We start from the raw sequence: 13,889 nt of genomic DNA, 5'->3' as shown, positions 1-13,889 counted from the left end.
TAATGTGTAAAATATTCATTTTAGAATTTAGCTGACTTAATGTGTAAAATATTCATTTTAGAATTTAGCTGACTTAATGTGTAAAATATTCATTTTAGAATTTAGCTGACTTAATGTGTAAAATATTCATTTTAGAATTTAGCTGACTTAATGTGTAAAATATTCATTTTAGAATTTAGCTGACTTAATGTGTAAAATATTCATTTTAGAATTTAGCTGACTTAATGTGTAAAATATTCATTTTAGAATTTAGCTGACTTAATGTGTAAAATATTCATTTTAAAATTTAGCTGACTTAATGTGTAAAATATTCATTTTAGAATTTAGCTGACTTAATGTGTAAAATATTCATTTTAGAATTTAGCTGACTTAATGTGTAAAATATTCATTTTAGAATTTAGCTGACTTAATGTGTAAAATATTCATTTTAGAATTTAGCTGACTTAATGTGTAAAATATTCATTTTAGAATTTAGCTGACTTAATGTGTAAAATATTCATTTTAGAATTTAGCTGACTTAATGTGTAAAATATTCATTTTAGAATTTAGCTGACTTAATGTGTAAAATATTCATTTTAGAATTTAGCTGACTTAATGTGTAAAATATTCATTTTAGAATTTAGCTGACTTAATGTGTAAAATATTCATTTTAGAATTTAGCTGACTTAATGTGTAAAATATTCATTTTAGAATTTAGCTGACTTAATGTGTAAAATATTCATTTTAGAATTTAGCTGACTTAATGTGTAAAATATTCATTTTAAAATTTAGCTGACTTAATGTGTAAAATATTCATTTTAGAAATTAGCTGTAATGTCTTTAAATTTTCGTACTATATCGATTAAAACAACCTAAACCTTTATACGCCGCAAAATCTGTGTATTTTTATACCGTCATTAATTTCACGGTTAGGTGCATCTTTCATTAAATGGCCGGTATATTTTTCTGCTCTGAGTTACTAAACTCCGTTCATTACTAACTATAATAGCCGCCGTTTAACGATTTCTCCAAAAGAAACCTTATTTCGAGTGAAACCATGTACAAGGCCACAAAATCCACCTGAATACGTTGAGTGATTTCTACTAGTTGTACGTATTCCTGTTCTCCAGAACTGATTTTGTACGATTTATGTTCAAAAACAACCAGAGATAATCAGCGGGAAGGGAGTATGTTAGATTGGATTTGGATAAATTGGGTCAGACGTAGTTAGCTTAGATTATGGTAGGCTTAGTTTGCTGGGGTTTTGTTAGTCACGAGATCATGATGCACGATGATTATGGCCATAATTATAAAATTGGTAAGTTGTAGTTGAGACTTCGTCCTTTTGATTACTTCAATTAAGTATTTCACTATTAAATACAATTTTTGGGGGAAGAAAGTTGCGTGTTGATTCGGTTAAGCCAAAGTTAAGGGTCAAGTTAAATTCCAGGTGTTTTCTTTAGTACTTTTACCTAGTTTTGTAATTTTCTCTAAATGCTCGTTCGATCTTGAAAATTTGGCTTTAGATTGAAGTCACTTAAAAATTAATAAAGAAACAAATGCAAAAAGTTCAATTCTGACCGCAATAAAGCCACGTCGTTCCTCCCAATTGAAAAGTTCTCTCAGCCAGTCCAAGTCAAAAATAAATAATAATAAGAAAGACTTCGCTACCGATAAGGAGAAAAAAGCCTTGAATTAACTTTGAAGAAATAGAGAAAATTCCGGTATTGAAAAATTTCACATTTTATACTTATATAGCTTTACCAGTTCTCAAATCAATCAGGTATCTAAATATAATAGAATTTTTTATTTAGTATAATAATATGGGAAAGAACTAACTAATAGAGTGTCGCATACGGCATAAAAAGGGGGTATATTTAATTGTAAATTGACTTTCCGCTCTAATTCTAGAGCGCCTGTAATGGAACTCAAGCGTGTATTTTACAAATAGAGAGCATGCTCTGAAACAAAAAAAAATAAACTCAGAATAGAATAATACCTTAATTTAATCAGTAGCTCACAAATAAGACCAGTGAAAATGCCGGCGTTGGAAAATTTTACATTTTCCGTGGCCGTAAGAAACGTACGTTTTACTTTCATCGAATATCGTTTTTTTTAAATAAGTAAATTGGTTCATTGATAAAATTTTAATTAAAAGCTGAAAATTTTCGTTTACAGAGTTCTAGCTTCGTGGTTGATAGACTGGACGATGGAACTTTGGTTCCACGATCGGGTTATGTAACCAATATATTCAAAGTATTATCAACCGCTCTTGGTTTCAAGTAAATTGGTTTCTTTGTTCATAAAATGAAGGCCCGTAAATTTAAAATAAGTTCTGGGATTAAAAAAAACTCTTTTAGCTAATTTCCCCTCGACAAATTTCTCAATTTGTTTTACATATATAATATTTAAATACGAAAGTTAATTAAATTAATGCATTCCTTATACCCGTCACGACCTACTATACATCTGTTCTTCAAATTCCACAGAAATATTGCTTTTAGGGCAACTTATCATAACAATTACCATGGCTTTTTAAGGCTATTTTAATTTTCATTTTATTTAACCGATTATGTGGCAAATGATAAATGATATTCTGCTTTTACGGTAGAAGCCAATCTTGGAAGAGGTCTAGTTTAGGAAAGAAAAAAAGATTTCACAATGATACATTTACCCCTTCTGAGACTCGATTATACCACAGGTATCGCCTAATAATGCCGGAAGAAAATAAGATTGGTTCACCTAATTCCAATGGAACTTGGAATGGATATATAGGGCTGATCCTTAACGAAGTAGGGATGAACTAAATTCTGAACTTTAACCCTCATTGACATCTAGTGAACTATTACCATTGTGCGAATGTTTCAAAATTAAGAACTAAAATGTTTTTATCGATTCGTTCTTGAATCAAACTCTAAAGTCTGGTTTTCACCGACCAAAATTTCACGGATCCGGAAACACAATTTCGCATAATTTTGACTAAAATTTGGGAAAAAAAGCGTGTTCACTGAAACTTGTAATAGGAGAGAGTGAAACCTCGTGAAGACCAAGGCTTGAAAATTGCACTAATCGAAACACGTTGATTTTCTTAAACTTTATTTACTTTGTTAAATTTTAAACTTTGCACGCATTGAATTTAGCCTTTAAGGTAGCGAAAGAGGGGTAAAGGGGTAAAAGAGAGGTAGAATGTCTTCCTTTTTTATTATACAACTTTTTCACTCATCGCTACACGGCGCGAAAAAGTAAAAATAGCGCAGCACGCTGGTTTTCCCTCGTTTTTGGGCCAGTGAAAACCAGACAGTCTGGAGAAAGTGACGAAAAGTAGCACACTAAATGTCACCCAAACTTTTATTTGCATTAAAATATAACTTTCTCCAATCCAACATTTAGGAAGTAGACATTTCTGGAAGTTTTATGGGAGTTCGATACGAATTTTTCAAGTTGATAAAATATTCACCATATTGCTGGCAAAACAAACTGACATATCTTACAAGAGAAACTGCGAACGTTCAAGAGAAGACCAGCAGCTTTATATTTGATCCTTTACAAAACTCGGTTTGTTTCGTTCAAATTAGAACTACTAAGTATTATTAAGTAAAACTTCTCAATCGCCTAATTCGATAATTACGTGATAGTGGAGTTTTACTTAAAGATAGGTTCCGATAACATAACATTAATTTATTAATACATAAATTGTAATTACTTTGTAATTGGAGATAATTTATTATTTTTTTTAATATGCATCTTTTATATTTAGTAAGAGGTCGTTCTTTTAAGGTATAATGTTATGTTACCTGAACTCGTAAATTAACAACAATGTTAATAATAATGCAAAAGGCAACAGTTACAACTTCCTAAATCATAATTATTCTAATTCTAGCTATGGATGTTTTTGGGAATATTCGTTTTGACTTTCCCTTTCATGTTGTACTTGATTCAACACAATAGCAATAACCGGAATACTGATAGCCTAGGACTCTTGTACTGGAAATTAGTGGCATTTGTAATGGGCATTGGACAAACCGGTTTGAGCTAAATCTATTTAAAACCATTGCACCATATATGTTAAGTAAATGGAGTTCTTTTTTAACAGGTGTACTGAAGCATAACCTATTTGGCTGGATTATTTTTACTTTCATTATATTCATTGGATGCACTCTTAAAATTTACGGATCTGTATTATCAGCCAGTATTAACACCAAAGGATCAATAAATGCAATTAACACCGTTGAAGATCTGGTTGGAGCAATTCGCAATAAAAACCTAACAGTTGGAACCTACTCATTTTTCACAAAAATATTAGTAACTGATTTAAAGGCAAGGATCAAAATGAAAAATCTTTTAACAACTGAATCTCAATTATTAACTTATTACAGAAATCTAGTAGGAGTGAGATAAAATTTTTGGCAAATTATTTAGAAAAAAACGAACATACTGGTGTAAAGAACGATTTCGAAGCGTGGAAAATTATGCAAAATTCCAACTTTGCTTTTTTAACGACACCGGAATACTTTTCGGAGAAATTGAGAGAACACGGTATTGATGAAAATTTTATGAAAAAAATTCATATTCCGAAAGAGCCCCTACGTATGCAAAACGTGGCCATGGCTTACTCAAAGTCTTTCAAATATGGTGATTATTTTAGCCAAACGTAAGTAAATAATGCCTAAAAAGTAAATACCATAATCCAAGAACAGTTTTTCATTTTAAAATAAACTCTATTATGCCGAAAACGTTACTTTAATATTAAGTTCTGCAATATATTTATAACGTACGCGAGTCACCGTATAGCCTTAGATCATTGCCGGGTACAGTACAACCTTGGCACATTGGAAACCACACGGAATATTGCAAAATGATTTTTGTCCTTGTATATTTTCGTACGATATCGATTGAACAAACCTTAACCTTTACGCCGCTAAATCTGTGTATTTTTATTAATTTCACGGTTAGGTGCATCTTTCTTTAAATTTCCGGTATATTTTTCTGCTCTGAGTTACTAAAACCCGTGCATTACGAACTATAATAGCCGCCGTTTAACGATTTCTCTTAAAGTAACCCTACTTCCAAAGAAGCCATGTGCAAGGTACAGAGAGGTAGATTATTCCCACAAAATCCACCTGGATACGTTGAGCGAAAAAGGCTAGACAATGATTTCTACTAGTTGTACGCATTCCTGTTCTCCAGAACTGATTTTGTACGATTTATGTTCAAAAAACAACAAGACATAATTAGCAGGAAGGGGATATGTTAGGTTGGTTTTGGTTAAATTTTGTCATTCGTAGTTAGCTTAGATTATGGTAGGCTTAGTTGGCTGGGGCTATGTTAGTCACGAGGTTATGAAGCACGATGATTATGGCTATAACAGGGATGGATTTAATTTTAGAAGTAGGAATGGAGAACGGTTAGTATTTACTTCAGTCCGACCCAGTATAGAGCAACACGAAATGAAAACCGAAAAGTTTAAATAATCTTATTGGCTCACTTAAACTACGTTTTGATGACGTTGCTGACGGGGAAGGCGAAAAATACGTAATTCCATTTTACCTCTGTCATACCCCTCCGTCCCGGGAAGGGGGTACGGGACTTTGAAGCGTGCCCATGACTCTGTTCTCCATTCCTGCTTCTAAAATTAAATCTATCCCTGGTTATAATAATGAAATTGGTAAGGTGTTGTTCAGACTTTGTCCTTTTCATTATTTCAATTAAATATTTCGCTAATAAATACAATTTTTGGCGGAAGAAAGTTGCGTTTTGATTTGGTAAATAAAGTGTTTACTTTAGTACTTTTACCAAGTTTTGTAATTTTCTGTAAGTGTTCGGAGATCTTGAAATTTTCAATATTGTATTAATTTAAAATTAATTTAAAGAATATGATCAATTCTGACCCCGATAGGACCACGTCGTTCTTACCAATTGCAAAGTTCTCTCAGCCAGTCAAAGTCAAAAAGAAATAACAAACTTCGTTAGCGATAAGGAGAAGAAAAATCTTGAATTAGCTTTATAATAATAAAAAATTGGACATGTTAAACTAATGTGACTTTACCAGTTCTCAAATTAATCTGATATCTTAATATAATAGTATTAATTAAATAATGTATTAATATATTAATATGGGAAATAAAAACTAATAGCGTATTACATACGGCATAACGTGTGAAAAAAGGGGTAAACTTAATGGTTAATTGACTTTCCGCTCTACTTCTAGAGTGCCTGTAATGGAACTCAAGCGTATAATTTTCGAATAAAGCGCAGGCTCTGTAAAATACATCTAAAATATAATAATATCTGAACTTACTCAGAACCTCACAAATAAGACCTGTGAAAATGCCGGCTTTGGAAAATTTAACATTTTCCTTCTGCGTAATAAACGTACGTTTTACTTTCATCAAATATAGTTTTTTGTTTGTCTGTTTGTTTGTTTTTGAATTAATAATTACCTTTGCGTGTGTTTAACTTTAAATAAATAAATAAATTGTATCATTATTATAACTTTGACTTAAAGCTGAAAATTTTCGTTTACAGAGATCTGACTTCATGGTGGATAGACTAGACGATGGAACTTTGGTTCCACGATCGGGTTATGCAGCCAATATATTCAAAATATTTTTGTCCGTTCTTGGTTTCAAGTAAATTTGCTTCTTTCGTCATAAAATAAAGGCTCGTAAAATTAAGATCTGGGATAAAAAAATTACTATTTTAGCCAGTTTTAGCCTATAGTCCAAATACCGTTCGATATATTTCTCAATTTGTTTTACATATATAATATTTGAATACGCAGTATATTTAAATTAATGCATTCCTTGTACACGTCACGATCTACTATACATCTGTTCTTCATATTATTAATGATATTCTGCTTTTACGGTAGAAGGCAACCTTGAAAGAGGTGTAGTTTAAGACAGAAAAAATAAGATTTGGCACCGATACATTTACCCATTCTGAGACTGGATTATACCATAGGTATCGCCTAATAATGCCGGAAGGAAATGAAGTTGGTTTACCTAATTCCAATGGAACTTGGAATGGATATATAGGATTGATCCTTAACGAAGTAGGGATGAACTATATTTCGAACTTTAACCCTCACTGACATCTAGTGAACTCTTACCATTGTGCGAATATTTCAAACTAAAATGTTGTTATCGATCCTTTCTTGAATCAAACTCCAAAGGCTGATTTTCACCGACCAAAATTTCACGGATACGCAAACCTTATTTCGCGTAATTTTGACTGAAATTCCAAATAAAAAAAAATGGTGGCAAACCGTTTTTGCTGAAACATGTAATAGGAAAGTGCGAGCTCGTGGAGACAAAGGCATACCTTTCATGTTGAAAATTGCACTAACAGCAACACGTTCATTTTCTTAAACTTTATTTACTTTGTTAAATCTCTCAGTTTTATCATATAAACAAGAACGAATTCAATAATAACAATGAAGTCGAATTTCTTCAACAAAGTCTTCGGGACTTTACATTTAAACTCCACAACCTAAACGTCTTCACTTAAAAAAAATGGCCTCGAAGAAACTTCTTGTTATCTGATTAAAACCACGGCTATGACGTCAAGCATTCGTCGTTGCCTATTGGACACCGTTCTTCTTTATGTCAAAAGTTGGGGAAAAATAGAAAACCAATTCCGCGCCCGCCCCCCAGAACAACGAAAATTTGTGGAAAGCAAAGCGGGTGTAGAGAAGGGGAGTTCAATATGGCTGCTTTAGCAAGGCATTTTCAGGGCGCCCAGAGGTCCTATAATTCCTATAAAATCCTATATTTTGAAAAGTGTCCTATTTTATCCTATAATTTCACAAATCGTCCTATAAAGTCCTATATTTTGAGAATTTTGAAGTAATTAATTATAATCCCTTAAGAAAAACCTCAGAAAATGTCTTGTCTGAGATTTTAGCAGAGCCCCAAATTTGCGGAGCTCGCTTCACTCGCTCCGGTTATTTATGATTTACTTAATGTTAAATTTAAACAAATTAATTGCCTAATTTTTATAACAATAACAACTCGTGAAAAAATTATTCGTCTGAATTTAGACTGGTTTTCATATATGTTCGCCTTGTACGTTATTGCAAATGGTCAGGGAAAATTGTGGAACTTAGTCAGCGAAAACCTGGAAAAGTCAGGGAATTTCATTCCAAAAATTACGAACCCCGTAAAGGCCCAAATTCTAGTTCAGTGGATTTTTTAAAAAACAGTAAACATGATACGAAAATAGTTACTTCTAATAAAAAAAAAAACCTTCCTTATACATTAGAGCCAGTATCAAGTCTTACCTACCGCTCCCTTAGAATAAGAATATAAACAAAAGAAAGTCAGAAATAATATCCTATTTTGTCGAAAAAAAAAATAGAAGAGAGTAATAGGTTCCTAACGGTCTGTTTGTGATATTTTCACAGAATAGATATCATTTTGTTTTACCAGTGGTCCCTTTTTGGTTCCTACTTTTAAAATTTAGGTCCTTATTTTACCCTATTTTTATCGTGAAAAGTCCCTTTTTCCCCTAATTATTTTTGAGGTTTTGGTGGGAGCCCTGTATGTGATATAGTTGGTGATATTTTTTTTTAGCAGTGCAAAGGCATTGTATACTATTTTAATTTAAAAATTAAGCAGTATTTCATTAAAATTGGTCGGTACTGGTTATATACTAGTCATTTAAGAGTCCTATATTATCCTATAATTTCATGAATCTGGTCCTATAAAATCCTATAATTTCGCCTAGCGAATCCTATTTTTCCTATTAAAAATTTCTCTGCAGAGTTGGCGCCCTGCATTTTGTTAGTTCTCGCTTTTCATTTTTATTATTTATTTGTTATATTTTCCTTCTAATATCCGGTTCACCGCTTTTTAACCAATAAGAGGGCAGAGAAAGATGCACACGCACACCGGAAGCTAAGAGGTAAACTTCTAAAGCGATAACACTCCACCCAAGCCTTCTACTCCACCTCTTTATATCCTCTTTGGTGGAAAGTTACCCCTGAAAAAAGTTAGCTTGCTATTTTAAACGTTTGCACGCATTCATTTTATCCTTTAAGGTGGTGGATGAGGGGAAGTAAGTCTTATTATACAACTTTTTCGCTCATCGCTACATGGCGCAAAAAAGTAAAAAGAGCGCGGAACGCGGTTTTCCTGCGTTTTTGGGCAAGTGAAATCCAGCCAGCGTGGAGAAAGTGGCTAAAAGTAGCACACTAAATGTCACCCACCCTTTTATTTGCATTAAAATATAACTTCCTTCTTCAATCTAACATTTAGGAAGTAGATCTTCCTGGAAGTTTTTTGGGAGTTCGATACGATTTTTTCAAGTTGATAAGATATTCACCATATTGCTGGCAAAACAAACTGACATATCTTACAAGAGAAACTGCGAACGTTCAGGAGAAGACCAGCAGCTTTTTATTTGATCCTTTACAAAATTCTGTATGTTTCGTTCAAATTAGAACTGCTAAGTGTTATTAAGTAAAACGTTTCAATCGCATAATTCGATAATTACGTGATTGTGGAGTTATACTTAAAAGAAAGGTTTAGGTTCCATAACATACCTTAAAAGAACCGCCTTTTTCTAAATATAAAGGGAAATATACATATTTAAAAAATGTGCTCTTATTACAAAATAATTAACATTTAATTAGTCACAAAAACGAGGACTACTGTGCTGCCATTGGTTTAGTGGCGTTTGCAAAATGGAACCATTTAAAATTACCTATGTTCTCTCAAACTGTGAGAAATCAACCAATCCCGTAGTGGTAAGAGGTTGGGTTTAGCAGACGCCACAAAACCAATCAAGACACAGTAGTCCTCGTTTTTAATTAAATTCTAGTTATTTTGTAATAAGAGAGCATTCATTTATTATTGTTATTTTTTTTTAATTTACCTTTTGTATCTAGGAAAAGGGCGATCTTTCAAGGTATAATGTTATGTTACCTGATATCTTCAATTGACAACAATGTTAATAACAATGCAAAATGCAACATTTACCAATTCCAAAATCACGACTTAACTAATTCTAGCTATGGATGTTTTTGGGAATATTCGTCTTGACTTTCCCTTTCATGTTGCATCTGATTCAACACAATGGCAACCGGAATAACACTAGCCTAGGACTCTTGTACTGGAAATTAATGGCATTTGTAATGGGCAATGGACAAACGGGTTTGAGCTAAATCTAACAAAACAGTTAAACTATAAATAACGAAACTGTTTTTCACAGGCATACTGAAGCGTAATCTATTTGGCTGGACTGTTCTTTCTTTCATTATATTCATTGGATGCACGCTTAAAATTTATGGATCTATATTATCAGCCAGTATTAACACCAAAGGATCAATCAATGCAATAAACACTGTTGAAGATCTGGTTGAAGCAATTCGTAATAAAAACCTAACTGTTGGAACCTATTCATTTTTCACAAAAATATTAATAACTGATTTAAAGGTAAGCAACAAAATTAAAAATGTTTTAAAATAAATAAGTCTTAATCATTAATTTATTACAGAAATCTAGTAGGAAAGAGATCAAATTTTTGGCAAATTATTTAGAGCAAAATGAACATACTGGTGTAAAGGACGTTTTGGAAGCGTGGAAAATTATGCAAAACTCCAACTTTGCTTTTTTAACGACACCCGAATCTTTTTCCGAGAAATTGAGAGAACACGGTATTGATGAAAATTTTATGAAAAAAATTCATATTCCGAAAGAACCCCTATTTATTAAAAACGTGGCCATGGCTTACTCAAAGTCTTTCAAATATGGTGATTATTTCAGCGAAACGTAAGTAAATAATGCCTAAATAAGTAAATACCATAACCCAAGAACAGTTTTATATTATAAAATTGATTCTATTATACTAAAACCGTCACTTTAACATTGGTCTAAGTTCCTATTGGTTTGTTGAATTAATTGAACACCTATCTTTTTGTTTTCAAAAAAGTGTGTCTCGAATGATAGCATCTGGAATTATGCAAAAATTGACCAAACATTTGAATTCCATAAAAGTTCAAGTAAATGCTCCTAAGAAGATATATTACATTGATATGGCCGACATGGATGCAGTATTTGTTTCTCTTCTAATTACGTACGGTTTCTCACTATGCATTCTCTTTGCAGAAATTACGTACTTTCACTGTAAATAATTCAACGATCTGTTAATTTACTGATTAAGAATACGAACAAAAGCTCAAGAAAAACTTTGCAATTTTGCAATACATGCTCAAGATTGATGGCATTTAGTATAGAAAAAACATTTTTGTTATAGCAGTAATGTGTAACATATCCATTTTATAATTTAGCTGTAACGTGTAAAATATACATTTTAGAATTTATCTGTAACGTGTAAAATCTACATTTTTGAATTTAGCTGTAATGTGTAAAATATACATTTTAGAATTTAGCTGAAATGTGTAAAATATACATTTTAGAATTTATCTGTAATGTGTAAAATATACATTTTAGAATTTATCTATAATGTGTAAAATATAAATTTTCTAATTTAGCTGTAATTTGAAAAATATGCATAAAAGAATTTAGCTGTAATTTGTAAAATATACATAAAAGAATTTAGCTGCAATTTGAAAAATATACATAAAATAATTTAGCTGTAATTTGAAAAATATACATAAAATAATTTAGCTGTAATTTGAAAAATATACATAAAAGAATTTAGCTGTAATTTGAAAAATATACATAAAAGAATTTAGCTGTAATTTGAAAAATATACATAAAAGAATTTAGCTGTAATTTGAAAAATATACATAAAAGAATTTAGCTGTAATTTGTAAAATATACATAAAAGAATTTAGCTGTAATTTGTAAAATATACATAAAAGAATTTAGCTGTAATTTGTAAAATATACATAAAAGAATTTAGCTGTAATTTGTAAAATATACATAAAAGAATTTAGCTGTAATTTGTAAAATATACATAAAAGAATTTAGCTGTAATTTGTAAAATATACATAAAAGAATTTAGCTGTAATTTGTAAAATATACATAAAAGAATTTAGCTGTAATTTGTAAAATATACATAAAAGAATTTAGCTGTAATTTGTAAAATATACATCAAAGAATTTAGCTGTAATGTGCAGACTATCCATTATAGAATTTAGCTGTAATATGCGGACTATCCATTTTATAATTTAGCTGATATTATTGTTTATTAAATGACTAGGTTTTAATCATAAATATTTTATAGTGAAGCGATCATTTTAAAACTGGATTTACATTACACTCAATTACTAGGGGAAGGCTTGAAACTCGCCTTATATATAGCTGCGTCACTTAATAATAAATCCAAGTATAAAACTTAACAAATTTCCTTAATTCTTAAGCAACAATTAATTAGTTTGGTTAGGTACTGGTGATCCTCTTTGGTATCTTGTGGGCCTTGGGCTTATAACCCCCGATCTGGTTTCTATTGGTCATAAATGATTATCCCCCTGATGAAGTGAAAATCAAGAAATCTGATTTTGTGGCCAAGAGTGTGGGGGAGGTGAAGATATTATTGTTGGGATAGGATCTGGTGATTCAGCATCGATGGATATACCCCGCGTTGTTGGCATAGATATTCTAGGTTGTTATGATTGTCCTTGAAGAATTTTAGTTTTAGCCATTCTTTCAGTTCTAAATCCAGCTAACGAATACTGACTCTGGTAATTGTTCATGAAAGGTGTTCGACTTTTCCATTGACTGCACTTAACTGTGCTCGAGTCCTTCTGAACACTTGATTTTCATTTGTTCTAATGTAATATAACCTTCATGCTGGTCCCAGGGTTATAAATATTAACTTAATTTTTAATAAATGACAGTGTATTGTGAAATTTCATGGAATTGTATTGTGTTGGTTTCATATTTTCGTACTAAAACCACCTTAACCTTTACGCCGCTAAATTAATACCACGGTTGGGTGCATCTTTTATTAAATCTCCGGTATATTTTTCTGTTCTGACTTGGTAAAGGGAGTAAATCACTAACTTGGCATATAGCCAGTGCACGTTTTAACGATTAACCTTTTTCCGAGTGAAGCTAGAACAATAGAAAATGGTTTTCTTGGGCAACTACACATTCAATGTGGAGAAGAAAAAACAAACAGAAAATAGAGATTCAGATGATGAAAACTTGGACATGTGAAATAAAATGGCTTTACCAGTCCTCAAATCAGTCAGATACCTTACTATAACAACACCATCTATAGAAAAGAACGAAATAATAGCGTATCTCATACGACACTTAAGCTATGTTCACACTTGCACGGTAGTCGGTTGTCAACTCGTTTGACCGAGTAGTTTTGGAACCCTATTTAATACCAGTTCTAAGCGATTTCAACAGTGTTGGTTCACAACTTAAGACGCTCCTGTTAATGCTGTCTGCTATCTGGTGATAATACAATGAAAACTAGTCTCATACCCCGAGTTTCGTTCACACTTAACTTTGGAAGCGTTTTGAATCGCTTCGAATCGGTTTCTCGTGTAAGTGTGAACATGGCTAAAGTGGCTTTAAAGGGTTTCGATTTAAATTGACTTTCCGCTCTAATTCTAGAGCGCGTGTAATAGAACTCAAGCGTGTATTTTACGAAAAAAGCGCAGGCTCCGTAAAAATCACATTACGGGAGGGTGTAGGTTCTTATCGAGAAGGGCCTACAGGCTCTTTAGAATACCCTGAAAATAAAATAGTACCTGAAGTTTATCCGAGTCTCACAAATAAGACCAGTGAAAATGCCGGCGTTGGAAAACTTTACATTTAGCTTGGCCATAAGAAACGTGTGTTTTACTTCAAAAAATTATTTGATTCATGGTAAAACTGGGAATATGAGTTGCAAATTTTCGTTTACAGACTTCTACCTTCATAGTGGATAGACTGGAAGATGGCACTTTGGTTCCACGTCCCGGCTTTAAAACCATTGTATTAAAAATA

The 13,889-nt window shown here is 32.0% G+C and overlaps 1 protein-coding gene and 1 long non-coding RNA gene across 6 annotated transcripts; both read left to right on the top strand.

The window, feature by feature from the left end:
* The first annotated feature begins 6,078 nt into the window (after nt 1-6,078).
* Nucleotides 6,079-7,708, top strand: LOC149616159 (uncharacterized). Its single transcript, XR_016375841.1, has 3 exons — nt 6,079-6,351; nt 6,505-6,608; nt 6,943-7,708. It is a non-coding gene; the product is annotated as an uncharacterized LOC149616159 (long non-coding RNA).
* A 1,052-nt stretch (nt 7,709-8,760) lies between these two features.
* Nucleotides 8,761-11,131, top strand: LOC149616158 (uncharacterized). Of its 5 annotated transcripts, none has more exons than XM_089856627.1 (6): nt 8,761-8,883; nt 9,020-9,888; nt 9,992-10,133; nt 10,192-10,415; nt 10,477-10,751; nt 10,912-11,131. In XM_089856627.1, exons 3-6 carry the CDS (start codon nt 9,998-10,000, stop codon nt 11,111-11,113), a joined length of 837 nt encoding a protein of 278 aa, XP_089712753.1. In that variant the 5' UTR covers nt 8,761-8,883; nt 9,020-9,888; nt 9,992-9,997; the 3' UTR covers nt 11,114-11,131. The 5 variants fall into 5 exon arrangements, with proteins under 5 accessions (XP_089712753.1, XP_089712752.1, XP_089712756.1 ...); XM_089856626.1 differs by having other exon boundaries at nt 8,761-9,164; nt 9,237-9,888; XM_089856630.1 differs by having other exon boundaries at nt 8,761-9,888; nt 10,912-10,981; nt 11,088-11,131.
* The last annotated feature ends 2,758 nt before the right edge of the window (nt 11,132-13,889 follow it).

The sequence above is a fragment of the Phalangium opilio genome, unplaced genomic scaffold (assembly GCF_054372755.1).
Source record: "Phalangium opilio isolate 3A_F unplaced genomic scaffold, DU_Popi_V2 ptg000217l_1, whole genome shotgun sequence".
NCBI lineage: Eukaryota > Metazoa > Arthropoda > Arachnida > Opiliones > Phalangiidae > Phalangium > Phalangium opilio.
The sequence above is the reverse complement of the archived record's forward strand: the minus strand, read 5'-3'. Positions and strand labels throughout refer to the sequence as shown.

Bases quoted from the DNA above. Each gene is read 5' to 3' on its own strand.
- LOC149616158 (XM_089856627.1), top strand. From the start codon at position 9,998: ATGTTTTTGGGAATATTCGTCTTGACTTTCCCTTTCATGTTGCATCTG. The intron at 10,134-10,191 runs GTTTGAGCTAAA...TGTTTTTCACAG, and splicing joins AATGGGCAATGGACAAACGG to GCATACTGAAGCGTAATCTA. The intron at 10,752-10,911 runs GTAAGTAAATAA...TTTTCAAAAAAG, and splicing joins GGTGATTATTTCAGCGAAAC to TGTGTCTCGAATGATAGCAT.